Source organism: Morus notabilis, unplaced genomic scaffold (genome assembly GCF_000414095.1).
Source record: "Morus notabilis unplaced genomic scaffold, ASM41409v2 Scaffold314, whole genome shotgun sequence".
NCBI classification, from domain to species: Eukaryota; Viridiplantae; Streptophyta; class Magnoliopsida; order Rosales; family Moraceae; genus Morus; species Morus notabilis.
This window is the reverse complement of record NW_010360279.1, coordinates 903,511-924,549: the sequence shown is the minus strand read 5'-3', so window position 1 is coordinate 924,549 and position 21,039 is coordinate 903,511. Positions and strand designations below refer to the sequence as shown.

At 34.6% G+C, this 21,039-nt stretch overlaps 1 protein-coding gene and 1 pseudogene across 1 annotated transcript; one reads left to right on the top strand and one right to left on the bottom strand.

Annotated features, from left to right (window-relative positions):
* Positions 1-1,267: 1,267 nt before the first annotated feature.
* LOC21407599 lies at positions 1,268-8,468 on the top strand (annotated as a pseudogene).
* A 6,396-nt stretch (positions 8,469-14,864) lies between these two features.
* Positions 14,865-19,883, bottom strand: LOC21407596 (O-fucosyltransferase 16). Its single transcript, XM_010096276.2, has 10 exons — positions 19,533-19,883; positions 19,372-19,422; positions 19,174-19,264; positions 18,595-18,671; positions 17,982-18,070; positions 17,651-17,834; positions 16,898-17,079; positions 16,440-16,542; positions 15,918-16,249; positions 14,865-15,830 (listed from the first exon to the last, which is right to left on the bottom strand). The coding sequence occupies exons 1-10, from the start codon at positions 19,704-19,706 to the stop codon at positions 15,389-15,391; spliced, it is 1,725 nt and encodes a 574-aa protein (XP_010094578.1). The 5' UTR covers positions 19,707-19,883; the 3' UTR covers positions 14,865-15,388.
* Between the last annotated feature and the right edge of the window lie 1,156 nt (positions 19,884-21,039).

Here is a 21,039-nt window from a genome sequence, read left to right as displayed (position 1 = left end):
AAAGAGCATGTAATTACTTATTATTTGAAAGTACATGTATACTTTTTTACCAAGTTGTTACAAAATTCGCAACACGGCAACATTAAAAAAACGACAAAAAGCTCTTGAAACAACAATGGCCGATATGTATTACAAACGATGTTCTCTTTTAAAAATGACACTCCAGTGATAGCCAAACCTTTGTCATGGTTTTTGCATATTCAAAGTTTTCAAGGTTAAACATGAAGTGCTATGTCGGTTAGGCATGAAGGATTTTGGTTGGTTTTAGGGATTCTCTGTGGGATTTGTTCAAACTTTTAACCATTTTTGTAAAAGATGCATCTAATCATGTGTATATATATATGGATATTTTGCAGATAGAAAATATGAATTTTCAGTCAATTTCAATGTTTGTTTTCTGAGAAAATTATTGCTTTTCTAATTCTGCGCCCTCCTCACCCCTTTCTACCCTACCAAACAATATCACTTTTCACTTTCGACGCCTTATTCCTCCACTCCTATCTGCGGTTGATGAATTTTTAAAATCTATTGATTCATTTAGAATACGAAAAGATTCATCGATTTAATTGGGATACTAAAAATAAGATTTTTATTAATCTGTTAATTCGCTCACGAATATAAAAAAAATATTAAAATAAATATGTTGAAAGAACTCTAAAAAACATATATTTTTATTAATCACTAAAACTGTCTCCCCTAAATAACAATATTGAAGAAGCCTTCAAATAGGCAATGAAAAATACAAATAAAGGAAACAAAACTAAATGAAACATCCCAACAAAGGAGCGTTATGCCGCGGATAGGAAATGGTGAAAATTCTGACCGTCTCAAAAGGAACGACAACGCAGGGTCCTTCCCAGTCCGGTGCATTATCGCAATCAAGGTAATTCTGAGTCCGCGGCCATCTCAGACCCGCACTTTATTAAGTGTGGATGCTTCTTGGAAGGATGGGCGAGCAACTACTGCTGCTGTTATTCATTGTCAACAATTGAACTCTCTCTGTTCTGCATGCTGAACTTTCTGCCATTAGAGAAGCAGTGGAGGTGGCTGGAGTTAAGGTGTGGACGGCTATTGTCGTGCTCAGTGATTCCAAGTTGAGTGTTGACGTTTTAAACAAAGTTAGTCGTGTATCGAAACAATTTTAGATTGTGTCGCTAGTTTCGGTTTTCTTTCCTTCATGTGGATCGTGCTCGTGATTTTTGTAAACGGGCTTGCCTGAATCTTTCACATTAAAAAAAAAAAATGGAGAATTTATGTTTGAGAGTGCATGAGTATAAACCTTTATCCCGAGCGTGTTCCAATTGCGATGATCGACACTTCCTTTCGGTATGAATTTTATTTCTTAAAGTTAGCGATACTTTTTTTTTTTTTTTTTTTGCAAACAAAATTCACGAACCATACTGATGTTTCATTAACCAGTCCCAAGGATAGTCGTAAAGTTGCTGAAGAATTGAAGCGGGCTGATGCAGTGGTTCTTACTTACGCATGTGATCAACCTCAGACGCTTGATCGATTGAGTTCTTTCTGGCTTCCTAAATTCGTCAGCTTGAGGTTTCTTTCTTTCTCATTAATTTCTGTTTTTTTATAAGTTTTTGGTTCCATGATCAGCACAATTATCATGATGGAGAACTTCCAGAAATTCTTCTGGAACGAGAGAGAACGGAGAAAAAGAAAAAAAAAAGGAAAGAGAAAGAAATAAAAATCTGATGAAAGAAAACCTTAACCTCTGGTACAAATGAGAATAATAAGCTTAATGGAGCCATATATTTTTCATACTTGTGTTGCAGGTGAAGGTCCCAATAATAGTTGTGGGTTGTTAACAAGATTTGAGAGATAAAAACCAGCAGTTTAGCCTGAAGCAAGTGATGTCACCATTAAAGCAACAGTTTCTGGAGATTGAAACTTACAGTTGACTGTTCGGCATTGGGATATTTTCAGGTCTGTATAGAGACTCTTCTTTGCCTGAGGCTTTTTTTTTTGTTTTTCCCTCTCTCTCTCCCCCCCCCCCCACTAATCTTTCATGCTACCTAAATGTCCCACATTTGCACCCTTATCTCTCTCTCTCTCTCTCCCCTCACTAATCTTTCATGCTATCTAAATGTCCCACATTTGCAACCTTATCTCTCTCTCTCTCCCCTCACTAATCTTTCATGCTATCTAAATGTCCCACATTTGCAACCTTATCTCTCTCTCTCTCTCTCTCTCTCTCTCTCTCCCCTCACTAATCTTTCATGCTATCTAAATGTCCCACATTTGCAACCTAATGCTTATTTAGTCTAGTAAGTTTTAACTTGGAATACACTAGTATCTGATTCGATATTATATAACTTGCATATAATTTTGCTACTCAAATTCCTTCAGCAATTTCTTGTTACTATGGCTTTTACACTGGACTTTTTACACTGTCAATGTGTTGCATTTCATTTTGCAGATTCGTGAGGTTTTTCACTTAGCAAGAGAGCACGCGCTCTATCCAACGGACAAGAATTACAATTAATGAAGCCTCGATTTGTGCGAGCCTTGAGGCGGATATTTGCTCTCTTTGACCGTGACCAAGATGGAGCTCTGAATGATTACCAGGTTACTCTTTTATGTCAATTTTAATAGTCTTCTGTGGTGGCTATTCGAAATAACATCACAAGTCCTAAAACGTTTTTTCTTAGCTCAAGTTCATGATAATTTGTGTTTGGGATGAATGGAAAATCTATTTTTTTTCTATAAATAGGTCAACTGGTCCAATACCTCTTTGCAGCCTTCTGAAATTCAGCCAAGTCAAGAGGATTGTGCAAAAATATTGTCCCGAAGCAGTCAATGAGCACGGGCTTAGTCTTTTAGGATTTTTCTGTATTCATTCAGTAATTATACAAAAAGAGCATTTCCATACGACTTGGACTGTCCTTAGAAAAGCTGGATACAATAATGATTTAGAACTTGCAGACGAACTCCTTCCATCTCCATTGAAAGAGACTCCTGACCAGGTAATAACTCATCGAGGAAAACTTCAATTCCTCAGCAAATGTGGCTGATCAGGTTATTTACATGCTTCTTTGATCTTTCAATTTCATGTCAAACTGGAATGGAAGTGAATAATATCCTGACTAATACATTGTCAAGAATATCACTGCCTATTTATTGTTTTAGTCTTATGGATATTCGCTTGCAATGTCTGCTTTTTTGGACTTGCAAATATGGTATATGAGGCATTAAACTCCTTTTCACTCTCTCTCACTCTCTCATGGGTTTGACAATCTTACTTGTGTGATCTATGGTTGAAATTTTAAGACGATTCAGACCTATTTGAACTTTCTCCATGGATCATGGTAGTTTATATATATATATATATATATATATATTTTTAACAAATTCCATATTTCATTTCTCAGTTATTATTTCTTTATTTTTATTTTTGTGAATTTTTAAAGCATATGGAATTTGTTAAAACTGCTTCCAATAAACTATTACATGCAGCATGTGGAGTTGACAAATGAAACCATTGAGTTCCTCAAAAAAAAGTTTGACTTTTATGACAATGATAGGGTATGTCCTTTTCTAAATTTATCCTATCGTCAGTTATTTGGTAAACCAAGTTCTATGAATTATTCTGTCCTACACTCCTGCTGTTTCCTTTCATATTAGTAGTTCGCTTAACTCTTTCAATCATGACTGTATTCTGCTTTCCACCAGGATGGAGCTGTAACACTCTGACGAATTAATTGAGATTAATTAAGGTAATTGAGATTATTAGTATGCCTAATTTAGATTATTAATTTAGTATTAATTAATAAATGTTTCTGACACGTGTGAGTTTAAATAGTTCTAAGGTATTTAAATTATTCTCAGTAATTTATTTTAAACCAGAAGTGTGTATGGACGCATTTCTGGACCGCTCTTTTAAAATATTGTACACATGTCATTTTCTTTTTTTTCCTTTTCTTTTCTTTTTCCTTTTCTTTTCTTTTCTTTTCCTTTCTTTTTCCCTTCCTTTCCCGTGCGTCTCTCTCCCTCACTCTCTCTCTCACTCACTCTCTCTCATTTTTGTTCCAAATCAAACGGATCTTGAACGAAAAAAAGATTTAAAGATGTTTTCAATGTCAAGAGAAGGATTTGAGGTAAGATTACTGAAAGAACCTCTCTTGAATCTCAAGTTTTTGAATTTCAAAACTCATTTTGGTTCAAACCGGATTTTGATAGTTTTTGAGTAAAACTAGGGTAGAAACTGGAGATCTTGGGTTCTTTAGACTTGTTTTAGGACCTAGAACCTAGATCTAGTGGTTTCCCTTTGAAATATTTTGATTTGGGACTGAATTTGCAGGTTTTTGGACTGGTTTCTGTGAGCTTCTCTCGCGCAGCTGATTCCACCGGTCGACCTGTGCGGTCGACCGGATCACATGGTAACCGGTCGACCGGATTGTATTGGCCTGACCGGTCGGCCTGTCTGGTCGACCGAAGTGCACACCACCGGTCGACCGGTGGTAATGCACTGTTCTGTCACCATTCGACCGGTTGACACGGGGTTTGACCCTGTTTGGCCTGAAATTGCTGTTTTGACCCCTGTTTTTGGGGAGAACCCAAATTAGCTTCATTTGGGGGCTTGAGATGAATGGATTAGCATCTTTAATCCTTGTTTTGAGATTGAAAAACCTTGGAATGATAATTTGAAACATGAAAATGGATTAGGGCACACTAATAGGAAATCTTGGTTGGAAATTGAGATTGGATTGCTTTAGGAATGATAATTAATCCTAAAGTGTTGTCTTGCATCAGTGATCGCTGAGGATTCAGACTGAAGGGGCTTGAGGAAGCGGAAGCCAGAAAAGGTAACGCTAGTTCCAGGTTTGATCGTGCGAGGTAGGATTTTTATCCCTTTTCCTTGTGAGCCTGTTTTTAAAAGAAGATTTGGCCTTGAAAATGTTTTAAAGAAAGGGATTGGTTTGTGAAAGAAAAACGCTTTGAAAACCATGTCTTGTTTAGTTATGGAACCTCATGGCTTGTCCAGTCATGGGGCCCGCGGCTTGAGTAGTTCGTGGGGTCATATTAACGATTTCAGAATGTTAATGAATGATTTCTTAATAAAGAGATCTTGTGAACCGGTAAGAGAGTCTATTGCTGTAAGCCTAGATAGGATGCAGAGAGTGTATCCTCGGAGGCAGAACTCGAAACTCGGTCCAAGTAGGTGAGGCACTTGGTTAGGTAAATAATTTGTACTAATTACTTGCTGAAGCCTGTAAAACGGTTATTTTCAGTTATATTTCCTTTGAGAAAAAGGATGTGAGGTTCCGGCTGTTCTGTCGGGACTGAATGTCTAATTTTATTTACTTATTCATTCATTTATTTACTCGTTCATTTATTTATTCATTTATTTTAAGTCAATTAAAATTATATCCTACTAGGCCTTTCGCTCACGTTTTATATTTCAAATGTATTAAACCCCTCCCAGGAGACTCTAAGAGCGGTGCGGGGTAGCGAAAGATTGCTACTGTTGGATCAAGTGAGGATTGAGTTCATCCTCTTGTATAAATGTAAGGAATTTGAGAATTTTGTAAACTTATGTAATATTTGGATTTACTAGACTGTGGTTGATATTTGTTGTAATGATTATTTACATGAGCATGTACGTACGATACTGTATGTCCTGTGGGGTGGAGCCCTGTGTGTGTCAGAGGCTCCGAAATTCTGTAATTTATTCATATTTTAATGCAGTCAAATGTGGGGCCTGATTGAGAATCTGTTTTATTAATTCCTAATCGAGCTTCACGCCACCCACCCTACTTGGGGGCATGACAGGAGCACTCTGTCCTCGTGAACTAGACGAGCTATTTTTTACTGCTCCGGAAAGGTAGTTAAAAAATTGAAATATCGTTTACTTTTTTGTCTCTACTTCAGGTTTCTATTCTATGAGATATATCCTGTTTGACTTTTATACGAAGATTTGCTAATTGACAGATTTGTTATCTATGTCCTATGATTCTTCCAATTTTCTAATATCTTTTTGCTTAGAATAATGGTTAAGAGAAATGCAATTGGAGGGCTATCACTTGATGAATTCTTATCTTACACCCCCACCACCACCCCACACGCGGAGGTGGAGAATTTGTACTGACTGCATAGACTATATATTTATTTATTTATTTTTATACCCCTCTGAGGGGTGATGAAGTTCTGCATGTATTTTCGTATTTTCACATTTACTGTTGAAAACTTTTGACTATGAATGAAATTGGTAGAACGTATCCAGTATACATTTAAAAATCATATTTATCATCTTTCACTGCTAAGTGTTAACCAGTGTCTGAACTTTCTCTTTTTTCAGTGGGCTCTCATGACACTCCTAGACCCAGCTTTTAGCATGAAGAATCTGAAGTACATTGCTTATTCTGGCGATATTTCATCTGCTATCCGCTTGACTAGGAAGAGGTGTTTAGATCGAATGAAGCAAGAATCAGAAAGAAATGTTTACCAATGCCTTGTTTTTGGCCCTGGAAAGGCTGGAAAGTCTGCGTTGCTCGACTCTTTTCTTGGAAGGTCGTCTTCTGAATTATGATTGATTGTGATTTCCAGCTAATACAACTTTGTGAAGCAACTAATAAGCGGTTTTTTTTTTTTTTTTTCTTTGTGTAATAGCAGGCCTTTCTCTAATACTTACAATCCCACCACTGAACATCTTATGTCTGAACATCTTTTTAATTTTATAGCATGAGTACTTATCATTTCGTTCGGTGTTCTGTACCCTTGGTTGTTTCTGGATGTGCTTGACTAAAGAACCTTATTGAGTTTTGCCCAATTCTTTATTGGGATTTCTAAGTCTCTCTTTAGTTCTGTACCCTTGAGTATTGCTTAAATTGTAAAGTTCATTTAGGATTTTAAAGCACCAGTTATTTGGTCTAAAATTGTTTCTATGTTAAATTTGTTTGCAGGGAACAAAAAATAAACCATTGTGTTGAAAGAAATTCCCGTAGACGGAGTTAAAAAAATTCCTTTCAGACAAAGAATCCTTGGCTGCTTGCGACGTAGCAGTGTTTGTTCATGACAGGTAAGCAAGAAGCCCTCAGTAGTCGCTAATTTGATAATAATCTAGTTAATCATAAAACTTATTTGCTTGTCTGCGATCTTATTGTATTTTATGACCTTTTTTTGTTTTCATCACTGAATCTTTTAAGATGGACAAAGGATCTAGGTCTTTCTTGTTTTCTTTCTTTCTTTAATTGTCCTATTAATTGAGGTCGCTAGACTAGCTCATCTTTTATTTAAGCTTATGATGAATAGACTTTAAAAATACAAGATTATTGCCTTCTGAGCGGTGTTTCAGAAGTTTCTTGTTGAAGACGAGCTATAGTCGTGTACAACATGACTTGCATCTTATTCATGCATTGGTGCCGTGTTAAAAGTTTGGGTGGATTTAATGTCTTTAATGAGCTTAGGCTTGTAGAGAGAGAGCATATGTTGGCATGTATAATTACGCTTTCTCTCTTATGTATGATCAGTGCTAATATTCTACAATTTCAATTACTCTTATGAATATGTAAGATTTTTCCCACTTTTCTTTGCTAGTTCTGATGAAACGTCATGGATAAGGGCGACTGAATTGTTGGTTGAAGTTGCTAGTCATGGTGAGGAATTAGGGGATTTAAGGTGCCTTGCCTGATTGTTGCAGCTAAATATGATTTGCTTTCATTGGAATTAGCCACACAGCATTCTACAAGGGTATACTGTTTTGAAGACCTGTTTTTTATATTTTATTGTAGAGAGTAAGGCCGTGTTTGGAATTGATTCTGTTTTTATTTTTCACGTTTTTTGAGAAAAAAAAATAAAAACGTTTTTAAAACGACGTTTGAAGCAATAAAGACAAAAAATGAAAATAAAAACGATTTTTTAGTTCAATGTAAAATGAGAGAGAAATGAAAAACGACTTTTAATAATTTTTCATTTTCTCCTCCCTCGAGCAAAGAGAGAGAAAGAGAGACATTATTGGGTTTTTTTAAACTGAAAATAATCTCTTGATAAAATTACCAAACGCATTTTCAAAAATGATTTATGTCTGATATTGAAAACGTTTTTATTTTTATTTTCATATAAAAAATAAAATTATTTTAAAATGAATTCCAAACGCGCCCAAAATATTTTTGATGGTCTTGTAATCCGTCAATTATATTGGATGTCTTGATTTTCTTGCTCTTTTTTTTCTTGGCTGAAATCTAGTGACATTTCAATTTGGATTTCGTGTTTTTAGGCTAGTCAATATATGGGAGTAGAAGCTCCTGTACCTGTCAGCGCAAAGCTGGATGACTTGAATATTATATCCCACATCATCTTAAATACTGCCGAGCATCCTCATTCCAGCATTCCCGAAAGACAGGATAACTCGCAATCAATATGACCGGCGGTATATCTTGTTTGATTTTTTGTTTGGTTCAGGTATGTTATGATGAATTTAATTATGAACCCTAAAACGACAATGATTAGTTAGTGTTTGCTGCTGGCTTTCTAATATTCAGTGGTTACTTGTTGCTTTTTAAAACATGATTATGGTATATATGATAGTTTTGGTGGAATTACTTTAAATCACGTGTTATGTGCTTAATTAGGATGATCAAGGAGACATGGAGCGCGTTTGGAACTCGTTCTAAAATAATTTTATTTTTTGTGAGAAAATAAAAATGAAAACGTTTTTAATCTCAGACAGAAATCATTTTTGAAAATACGCTTGGTAATTTTATAAAGAGATTGTTTTCAGTGTAAAAAAACCCATTAACGTCTTTCTTTCTCTCTCTCTCTCTGCTTGAGATAGGAGAAAATGAAAACAAAAAATAAAAAATGACTTAAAAGTTGATTTTCATTTCTCTCATTTTATACTAAACCAAAAAATCATTTTCATTTCCGTTTTTATTTTTATTGCGCCAAACGTCATTTTGAAAACGTTTTCATTTTTTATTTCTCAAAATACGGAATCAATTTCAAACACGGCCGAGGTCTTAAACTTTTGCGCAGTCAATGATTCGTGGACAATTTACCATAAAACTAATTAATGGGAGAAAAAAGGAAAGCCTAATAAAATTAAAATCTGGATATAATTTTTTGCGTCAAAATCTTAAACAGAGCGTTGAAATTAGTTAAGAAAGTATAAGTTTTGTAAACTTCTACTCTGGGGCAAAAATCATAATTTTTGTAAAATGAGTGCCCGAAATTAGTTTTGAAATTTATTTGAATTTCAATTAAATCATGTCTAGGTTCAATGAACCTAACTATGCACGGGGTCCTAGTGGTAGTTGTGCACAAATTCAATAATGGTTATGATTTTTGATGTGCTATGTTTTTTGAGTATGATAATATATATATGTATGTCATATAAATTGATTAATAATCAACGCAACGGTGTGTAATAGGAAAATACAGTGGCGAAGCATACAAGGTTTTGTTGAAATTATGTAGTCGATATGATTATGAATATGAATATGACTACGACTACAATTATGATGTTATTTTAGGATAGAAACCTAATAATTATTGTTTTAACTTTCAAAAAAGAAAAAGGAATGATTACGTTTATCATGTTTTGCCGCCTTGTTTTGATTCTAGTTTCTGAATGCATTTAACTTTCAGAAAAAAGAAAAAGGAATGCATTTATGGAACACATGGGGTTATATGATATCTATATGATTATGTTATGAATAATGAAGGATTAAATGGTTGTACATACTTGACTGAGGGCGCGTCCGCCTTGTTTTTTTTTTTTTGAGGGGTAACTTCACTTGTATTTGGAGTCTGGGTACAAGAAAATCCACAACCATTGAAATTTTTGACACAATTTTGTCCCATCTTTTTAACAGTCTCTTCACCTATTCATTATTCTCATATGAGAATTATATCATGTTAGAAGGAATCCATCTAAACAACCTGTTTTCTCACTGAAAATGATGTTCTACGTCACATAATTGCATTCTTAATTGCTGACTAGTCAAATCAAATCTTCATAAGTGCCGTTGTGTTGTATCAAGCGTTATGAGATGCTTTTGTGGTGGGTTTATCTTGTGAATCCTAAACAAATTTTAAAGCCTAGGTTCCCCTCTCAGCGTTTAATTACAAATGATTTAAAAATAAAACCAGTTTAGTCTTAGACTAACGTCTAGTTCTGATTAAAAATAGGGTCATCTACAGGAATGTCTACTTAAAACACATTGAATCTAAAAATGTCTACTAATTTATTTATTTACAAAAATATCCTCTACTACACATATAAAGACTTTTATGTCCTCATATAATGAAAAAGGAAAAAAAAATGAATCATCAAAATATGAAAGGTAATAAAATAAAATCTGGATATAAAATATCCAATTTTAAATACGAAAGTCAAATTATTTCATTGTAAAAAAAATCAAATTATTTCATTTAATGAAATCTTTCTTTACAAAACACATAAATAAAAAAAGATATAAAAGAAATTCAAAATTTTATAAGAAATTCGGATGCAAAGAATCATAGAAGATAAAAATAACTTATTAAAAAAAAGATATCACAAAACAAATATGAAAATCATCATTACCATAATGATAATGTAATTATGATAAAGATTTATAAATTTCAGTATGTGTAAAAGAAGAGAATCGGCATCAACATAATGATAATGTAATTATCATAATGATACGAGTAAAATAAATGTAAATTTAACTGTTTTAATTTTATAATAATGACATGGTGAAAATTGATATTGTTCTTTTTTATATGTTCATTACGAAAATAATGACTTGGTATTATATATGCCTTATTTAGCAATCCTGCCCTCGGCCAGACTAGGCATTGGCCTAGTTTGGGGTTTTGAACCCTCGCCCCCTCTCTTAGACACCGTTGAAGCGTTTGAAACCTGTAAACTCATATTTTCATAAATATGAAGTAAAATAATTAAAATATTATTATTAATTAAATAATTAAAAATTAGGAAAATTATAAAAGTCATCAAAATTTGGGGTTTATTTCGTTTTTCATTTACTTTCACTCGTGAGTCTAATTTAATTCTACTTTTAAGGTTTATTATGATTTAAAAAGTTAGAAATAGACTTAAGGTTGAATGAAGGTTTAAATTAGGAAAATGAGCTCCTTAATGTATGCATATTAGTTATTGTTGGCAGGGCAATAATGTGAGTAAAATATTTGATATTTCATAGGCGTGTGGAACACTGGATCCCCCAAGAGGATACCAAAGAGCCTCCATAATAGTTCGAAGACACAAGGTAAGTAGAATTTCACCTATATCACCATAAAAGTCGCGCATATGTTATGTGTTCTAAAGTTTGTGATAATTGAGCATATGAAATTCATGTTGTTGGTGATGGCATAAGCATGCATACACGACATGATGAAAGATACGAGGCATTGAGTATGTTAAGTGGTAAGTGAGTATATAAGTGAGTTTAAATGATATATAAGTGACTTGTGACGGGTTTTATGTTTCGATGGGAGACTGCCGGACCTTTTTGTCTCGTGGAGACTTGCGGCGTGGGAAGCTTCCCCGATGATCACGGAGAAGATAGAGAGATATATAAATGTTATTGCTCCACATGATAGCATTTTATATTAATATATTTGTGATCATTAGGTCAATGGACCTTTGCGGTGTGGGAAGCTTCCTCGATGATCACGGAGGAGATAGAGAATGTTTATTTGTTATTGCCCCACACCACAACATTTGATATTATATTCATTTTGTGGCCACAAGGTTCGATGAGGTATCTTGGATACTACCCCATCTAAGAAACCCTAAATGCACACATAAGATAGAAGAGAGAGAATGAAAAGTGAAATTAAAGATGTTATCAATTCATAAAGTCATGCATATTTTCATTATTGCTATGTCATGCATTATTCTACTTATTGAGTTTTGGCCCACTCAGTTAATGGTGATGCAGACGATGACACTTCCAGCATTAGTTAGAATTAGACAGTTAGCTGGCGCACTCCTGAGGATCGAGATTAATGTATATGGATTAGCTAACCTATATTTTGGAGGCCTTTATTGTAGATATGGTTTGTGAGCCTATAAGGGCGGATACAGTATACAATTGAGCCTATTTTTGAGAGATATGTTATATTGGGTTCTATCATTTATGTTTTGAAGTTTTTACTAGTTATGAAGTTTTAAAAGTTTAAATTTGTCAATATTTTTTATTTAGCACATTTAAGTTAAATTTAAGAGAAGGAAAAAAAGTGACACTACTTAATATGACTAGATGGGTAAATAGAATTATATTAAGTGAGTGTTACACTTGTCATCACAAAAAGTGAAAAAACGGTTGCTAAAACCAAAGCGTCACTAGAAACTTAACACAAATCTAATCAAAAGTTGAATCAGATTAAAAAAAAATATAGATCTGACGGCTGATAAGTAAAGAATACAAAAAAAATTTCCGTTAAATTATAGGAACAAAATATGAAAATCAAACAACTATTATTTTTCAAGGGTTAAATTTGAAAATTGGCAAAATATTTAGTAGAGGGATTCGTTCCCTGATTCGTAGTTCGCTACAGTATTTTCTCTCATAAAAAATACACGTAAATAAAAAAATAATTTAAATCATATGATTTAAATCGTCCAACCAAACGTCTTATACACACAGTTAATAAACTTTTTGAAATAATAATAACGGAGCCCGCTTTCGTGCCTTAAATTGACCTATGCATATGCTTATAAATGAAAAGGACGACTTAAACAGTTGAACTCAATTACTAAAATCTACCGATTGAGACGGACCAGATTTGGGCGTGCAGAACACGCTCTCAAAATGGAGCGACCATTGGGTTAACATTCTTGCCATGACAGTGCAATGATAAAAATTTATTCTGAGGTATCAACTTCCGGTACATTCTATCACTTTCCCTAATTCAAAATTTTAATCAATTTATATTTGTACATTTTAAAACTGGGAAAAAAAAAAATTTTACTTGGTCCGTCACGTGTTCATTAGAACTTTGTCCAATCTGATTGTGCACCACGTGACAGATTATTACACTATAGTACTACCCTGCATCTAGAAACACAATGTTCCCTCATCTCCTACCATTTTGAAGTGGTCAACTGCAATTTTACGTGCCCTACCCATAGAGGAAATGTACATATAAACTCCCTCTCTTATTTGTCCCCTTTCCCCCCTCATTTTGATTTATTTTTGGGTTTATTGACGAATTAAAAAGCCAAAAAAACATTTCTTTCTGTTAATAAATATAGCAAAATAATAGAATCGAACATGTATTTTAATATTAGCATAAAATTTCAACGAGTAAACAAACACTACAACCAGAAATTCAACCCTAAATTGAAATTGGATTTGAAGCCAGCAGAACGTCGAGGTCTGTGAAACTTACAGTTTTCTTAACATAGATTTGTCCTTTTCACAGGTGCTTGAGAATTCAACAAGCGGCTGTCTCCCAGTATATAACGATTAGGGATGGCAATAGGGCGGGGTGAGGGCTGAGGATTATTTCTCATCCCCCTAAGATTATTTCCATCCCCGTCCCCATCCCCGCATAAGAAGGGGTGGGGTCGGAGTCGGAGATTCCCCATTGGGTGAGTCTTCTCCATACCTGCTCAATTCCTTATCATGTAGAACTATGCATTTTAAAATTATAACGACTTAAAATAAAAATAGAGTAAAATTTTATTATAAATTTAAACCAAAATGAAAGGTTCCATAATAAAAACAAAATTCTTAATATATTGTCAGCTGAATTCAAAAGTAATAACCAATACATAAGCAAAAAAATTTAAAAATATCAAAACAAAAACGTAATTATCCTTCTAGGTACAAAAGAGGATGAGGAGGCACTAGGCAGTGCATCCTCATGTGCATATACAATATATATGAGAAGATTGGTAATTGTCCTTTTTTCCTGGTATAAGGAATTATAATCAGTAGTTTCCCTTTCTCAATTAAAAAAGCTCAGTTATTCTTTTTTAAGTAAAAAGTAATTTTAAGAGATTATGTGTGTGCATATATATATATTTAAATAAAAAATAGTACATTCATATCGGAGCGGAGGTGGGGTGAGGAGTAGTTCCCCGTCCCCATCCTACCATGAATTGGAGACTACATTTTGTCTCCATCCCTATCTCGATCCCCGTGGAGATTATTGTCATCCCTAACAATAACAGCGGTGAGCAGAATTTCAACACGAAAGAACCACTCTAGCGAACTCTAACTGTGTCTTCACTCTATCACCGGAGCTCCTAATGACTCTAAAAGTGGAAAACACACGGAAAGAACAAGTGCTTCTGAATTTTGTTGTCTCTAAAATGGCCGAAAGAAGCCTCTATTTGCAGGCTGCTGAATGGGGATGTTACAAGTCAAAACAATGGTGAATTAATCCAATTTATGCCCTGAGTAATGAGGATTGAATTCTAAGGTTACAAATTAGCACAAGTAGATATTTTTGTAATATTGTATACAGTAGACTTTTAAGTTCAAGCCTTTCATAGTAGACATTTTATGTAATTACTTCTTCCATTCTTCCTCTAATTCCTGAGCCTACTTCAGCTTTTGTAACTTCTTCTCAAGCGATTCTATTTTCCTTTTTTGGTACCTCAGACGTATATTTCATCCAATTGCTGCACCCACTAAGTTGACAATTCTCTTAGTAAATCCAAGTTTATTTGGTTCTGTTTGGTATCTCAGACGTGTTGTACACGAAATTTGAATTTCAGTTTAAATTTTCTATTATTAAAATGGTATTTCCTGGATTGCATCGCTGCTACAGTGCTTTAATCTCGCAAAAATTGGAATTTCAGTTTAAATTTCTATTTAAACCTACAATTTATTTCCTAGCCCTTGGCCCCTACACAGTCCGCACCCACAAAAACAATAAAGAGCAATTCATTGATCAGCTCAGGATTGAAAAGAGTTTTCAATGCACAACCAATTTAAAATATAAAAATACAAAAGAACCAAAACCATTACAAAGGAATCTTCTAACCTAATTATACGCCACGGACGCTCATCATTTCCCATGAAATAAATTCTAAACTAATGTAAAGGAAAAAGGGAGAACACAAATTCAACTTGTGGGAAGCTGCTTGTAATTGATTAGAAGCTGCTTTTCTATGCAAAAGTTGATTCCATTACCTCATTCTGTGATTAACCTCATACCCTTTGGTTCGCCGCAAAGATTGAACGCTCAACATTATTTTTAGCTCTTCGCTCTTCAACTACAAACTACAGACCAGCGCATACCTCGCGGACGACTAGGATGTTTGTCAATGTCATGTCTTTGCTTTCACAAGCGCCCCAGGTTAAATGGACACTAACAAATTTCTCTTCTGGTGTTATATACAAGACGGTGGACGCATGGTAATACATTTTGGAAAACTGCAGCCGCAAACTCTTGGCCCAGGACCAGGTGGTTTTCTTTAGTCTGACAGCATATCCTCTAATTCAGGTTCCTCAGAGGTGACTCCATCATTGTCCAAACCTATTCCATCAAGAATGCCTTTCTCTTGAAGCCCACTTTGATCATCATCATCCTCAGACTCAGGCCAATCTGGTTCATCATCCACATTTTGGTCGTCAAACACTTCCTCTTTCCTTGTTGCATTGTCTGCCTTACCATATTTTCTAGGTCCGGAATCTCTTTTTTCTTTGGCCACGGAATCTTCACATATGCAGGTGGATGGGTTTTCGTGAAACTCACCCCTGCCAGGCCTCACCTCATTCGGCTCTCCTATAAAGCCTCTCTGGTAAGTACGAACTTTAGAGGCAAATGCTTCCCATGTCGTGTTTTCTTTGCTCAAGAACAATCGGTAAAGTTTTTTAGCATTGGGACGAATGGTTGGTTTATGCCCAAAATATCTCCTGTATTAGCAGAAAAGACAAGTAAACGTGCAGGTAAAAGGAGGAAAAAAATAAGAAAGCATGAGGAAATACAAACAGATCTTGTACCTTCGTCCAGCCAATATTTTGGCCATATTACCGTTGTTGTTAGTAACAAAGACATCGCTTTTGTCACAAACTATAAAATCAAGAGCAGCCATACGAGAAGAAAATGAAGAAAATGATTCTAACTCCTCCTTGGAGGCTATTGTCTCTTTGGAATAGAAGTTAGGGAACAATGCTTTTAGCGGTGCCAATGTCTCCTCTCCTCCATATACATCTCCAGATGCCACATAAATATGAACATCACTGCCATAACCCAATGCTCTCAGCATCAGACCAACTTCTTCAGGGGTGAGTGGGCATTTACCGTGCCTCCTTTCCTTGTCAGAATTGCTTGTCTGTAACGGAAATCGAATCAAATTCACAGATTAAAACATTAAACTCTATATCATCTCACGAAGGAAACAACTGTGTTCTTGATATTGAATTGTTGCTTTATTTGTGCTTGTTATTCTTTCTTTATGTACTGTGAATCAATATTTCCAAGGGTTTAGCTTAGATAATTCGAGTAGAGCACTTTAGCCTTACATGTAAAGTTTTCCACCTCCTTCGTAATGCACCCAACTCTTTTCTCTCCTTATCACCTCCACCATAATAGCAACCAGAGAATGCAAGCATATCAGGCTCAAACCTGCAAAAGTAAACATGATTGGACCAAGATAATTTTCAACAGACGACTCTCATAAGTGGCAACTTCGGGAATGTAAAAAATCAGCTTTTTTCCAAAAATTTAAGTATGCCATTTCCCTCTCATTATAATAAGCGTGCATCAGTAGAAAAAGAAAAAAAAAAATGCAGACACTTGCCAGATCGTGTAAAAGAAAAATGAGAATTTATACTCATGCAGTATACATGTGAAAGCATAAGTATAACTAGCGATGAGGAAATGTGTTTCTACATACATGTATTAGTATACGTGTGTGTATATGCACAAGCCAACATTTAAAATTCAGAGCCAAAAGAATGACATAAGAAAATCAGAATACCTCAGGTGTAATGCAATATAATGGTTGCTTTTCATCCTCATCCGATGTACTAGTTTTTCACCCATTTTCCTTATTGGATCAGTAAACTTTAAAGCATGGTAGTTAACCCTACATCTCAACTTTTGCAAATCAGTGTCCAACCGGTTTGCAAGTCTATAATCAAACTTGGTAAGCTGAACAGCCTGTTGCAGAATGAAGATCCTTAGACACCTTTCAAATTGCTAGATAAGAGCATCATGATGAAAGAAGAAGAAGAACTGTAATTGCAAGATACTTATTCGAGACAATTCAAGAACAGAAAGCATGGCAAGTCGAGGGAAAATAAAACTTCAAACTCTTCCATAACACGATTCAATAGTTTTAAACACACTAACAAGTTAATATTCATTATACAAAAAGGAGAAAAAAAAAGAAAAAGAAAAAGAGCTACACTGATATTAATGCTAATGCTCAGAACGATAAGGAGCGTAGGGAGAAAAAACACGGGGGGCGAAATACTCAAAACACCTCAACAACTATGAAAATCAATAAATGTCCAGCAAACCCAGGATTTTTTCTTTTTGACATTGATGGCATAGTGACCTTTTCATAAGAAGAAAATATCACAAATTAAAAAATTTAAGAGTAATATAAAACAGCAAGAACTTGTTCAAATGACCATTTTCATAATATTTCCAATACAGATTATAGACTTTGTATCTGGAAAGAAAATGATGGGGAGAAGACTCTGCGTTTTGAGAACTTAAGACTTACATGCCTTTTCAAAAGAACAGGTAAAACACGATTATTATAACATCTCTCACTGCATTTCCTTGGAACACGCATGGTATATGGGGTCCATGTTTTCCCTCCTTTTCTCGGCAGCTCCTTCACGATTTTAACATCATTTGCCAGAAATGATATAAACCAATTGACATCAAAGATTTGAGAAAAGTTGCTGCAATCAAAAATGGGGAGAAAAGAAGAGGAAAAACTATTTAGCTCTGGAGCTGACCAATGAAATATGTACTCTATTTCCAAAGATTCAGCTTGCTATATTTGAAAAATAAGAAAGGTGGAGCAAATATAATCATTTCGTGACTACCTAGCATCTTTCCAAAAAGACTTCTGGTCCAACTTTGGAACAACAAGAGTGGCATTCAATATACGTGCAGCGACAACAGCATCTGTAATCTGACAAAGATTTGAGTTAAATGTGCTCTGTTGCTTCATAACCAACAGTTAGACAACTGCAGAGTGATCTTATAACGGCAATCGCAACATTAAGACAAGCAACTATGATATTATTTTAATTCTAAATATATAAATAAAAAATGATTAAGATCTATTTTTCATTTTTCCTCCCAATTATCAAAATTCCGATCAGTATTTGTTGGATGCTAACAAGCAAATAAAACAGGCAGTGTGAAGTACGACCTAACTATATGAAACCCTTTCCAGATTCTGAATATCTTTCAATTAATTTTTTCCTGCTAGATTTATATGCTCTCAAGCTTGATAAAAACCAAAACATTCTATAATCCTTTGGATTCACGCTAGGCCTTACTTGATATGATAAGATGACCCAGTAAACACTTAGTTTCTCTGACAACTTGATGAGGAGCAAAACAAATATTTTCTCAAAGTTTTCTTCTTTTTTTTTTTTCCTTCCTCCTCACAATGTACATGATTCACAAGTGACAAGTCAAGAAAGTTACCCCAGTTCTTTGTTGGTTTAAGCCTCCACTGGTTGCAATTGCCAAGTATCTATTAGGATGCATAATAGCTTCAGATTCTGCACATGGAATAAAGAACGTAGACCTTAGGATCAAACAATATCCGGTATCTACAAACCAAATCAATCATTAACCATTCCTAAGATCGTGTTACTATAAATCTGTTAGAGCATAATCTGTGTCATATAACCCCAAGGGCGGTTTCGATTATAATAATAATACCACACATTCTGCGGGATAGTGCTTAGAACAGACAGGTACAGGTGCACATCTAGGGGAAGCAATTACTCAATCTGGACTAGATATGAATGAGAATTGGGAACATAGTATAACGTGTACTAAGACTTCTACCGTTTATGATTATGAAAAGGATACTGTCATACTGATGCAAATTCAAAACTTTTAATCATGAAGGGAGCTTCATCCTATTTTCCGTTTTCATCGAGATTGACGATCTTCATCTTAGCATGCAAAGAATAAAAGAAACGTTCCAAATTTGAAACCTTGAGTACAATTTCTAATACAACAGAGAGAAAAAAAAAAAAAACAAGGAATACGCACTCAGAAATTTGTTGCTAGCATTGCTACATCCATGAAAGTACTTGGAATTCCTAGAAGTCCAAAGATCGCGATCCAATTTCCTTCCATTGCTCTGATTTTCAAAAGAATCGACAAATCACAGGAGCAAAAAGAAAAGAGACAATTAAGATCTGAAAAAAAAAAACCAAAATCTAAATCACAGAAAAACAGAACCCTAACCGGAACTCGGAACACCGTAGGTCCAATCGCATCGTCCACGCCAACATTATACTGAACCAAAATCATCAAACGTAATTAAAAACAAATACAAATCTACAAACAAACAAATAAAAAGGTCGCATTCGGAATTCAAGACGCAGAAGAAAATGAAATGAGAGTACCGAAGAACGTTGGCGGTGAACGCGGTGGCGGAGGTTATCAGAATCGATAGGATAAGGAGTGAGGAAAGAGAGAATGGCGAGAAGGACAAGAAGAGTGCCGGAGACGACGGAGATAACCGGAAGGACGTAGCGAAAGCGGTGCGAGTAGTGGTTGCGCCGCCGGTGAAACGCCATAGCCGAGAGCGACTTATATATATATATATATATATATATATATATGTATGTATGTATGTATGAACAATGAATGAATGTTAGGGTTTAATAAGCATTTGTTCTTTCTCTCTCGCTTTGTTTGGTTTGGTTTGAAAGAGAGAGAAGAAAGAAAAGGTAAAAGATGCAAATCAATCTCTGCTACGACAGCTCCAACATTGTCTGAGAGAGAGAGAGAGAGAGAGGGGGGGGGGGCTGTTGTCTGAGAATCTCCCCCATTTTTTTATTTTTTATTTTTTAGAGAGCCGCAGCGAAAACGACAACCATGCCTTGTAATAATCTAACGTTCTCTCGGACATTAATTTTGGCTATCCACATTATATTTTCTTGCTGAATACAAAGGGGTTTTTTTTTTTTTTTTTTTTTCCTGAATTGCTGAAATCAAGGTTAATTACATATTTTATAGTTTTCATTATTTCTCAATTTAATCCTCTATTTTTAAAAACTATGTAAATATATATGTTAAAGAAGATAAAAATACCCTTAATAAGATCAAATTTAATTTTAAAAAGTATTTAAGATCAAATTTAATTTTAAAAGGTATTTAACACGTAAAAAACATAAAACTCAATTCCTTTTTTAAAAAAAAAAAATTTTAATGATCTTTTTAAAGTAATTTAATGATTTTTTAGGGCTTTATTAAATTTCCTAAATTTATAAAATACTCTTCATAAACTATTTAATAGTAGTCGTGTTTTTTTGCTACCTTTCTATTAATAGAATACATAAATATAAAAATTAAACTAAATTTTTTAAGTGCGAAAAATATATTTATAGTGTATAAAAATAGAGGAACAGCTTGGAAAAAAAATGAAGAAGTATAATTATATTGATTAACACAATTGCATTATTTTGCACGGCCTCTTTCTTTTTTTCTCATTTTTCTTGTACTCCTTTTGCGTGTGTATTTTTTTTTTGGATAAATTTCATAAATGCTCTCTCAACTTTGTATTTTGTTTTAACATACCTCTTCAACTTTGAAAAGAGTTCTTTTCGCCCTCGTAAGTATGTACTTCAGTTTCAAATGTCCATACATTTATAAAATTAACAAAATAATGATACGTAGAGCTGCAACTTTAAGCCGGACTACACGGGCTGAGCCGAGGGCCGGCACTATTGGTTCGATCTCGACCCAACCCTAACTCTAGGCTGGGCTGAGCCTAGATTTTAAACTTGAAACCTTATTCGGGCTGGGCCATGCCGATTCGAAGACTTTTTTTTAAAAAAAAATTTATTAAAAATATCTTGTGAATTTCGGGTCGGACAGGGCCAATCATACTCTTTTTAGGGTTGACCT

Coding starts and splice junctions, on each gene's coding strand:
- LOC21407596 (XM_010096276.2), bottom strand. CDS start 19,706: ATGGCGTTTCACCGGCGGCGCAACCACTACTCGCACCGCTTTCGCTAC. Junction 17,835..17,981: donor TCTTTTTGGAAAGATGCTAG/GTAGTCACGAAA, acceptor TTTTGATTGCAG/CAACTTTTCTCAAATCTTTG. Junction 15,831..15,917: donor AAAATATTGGCTGGACGAAG/GTACAAGATCTG, acceptor CTGCTAATACAG/GAGATATTTTGGGCATAAAC.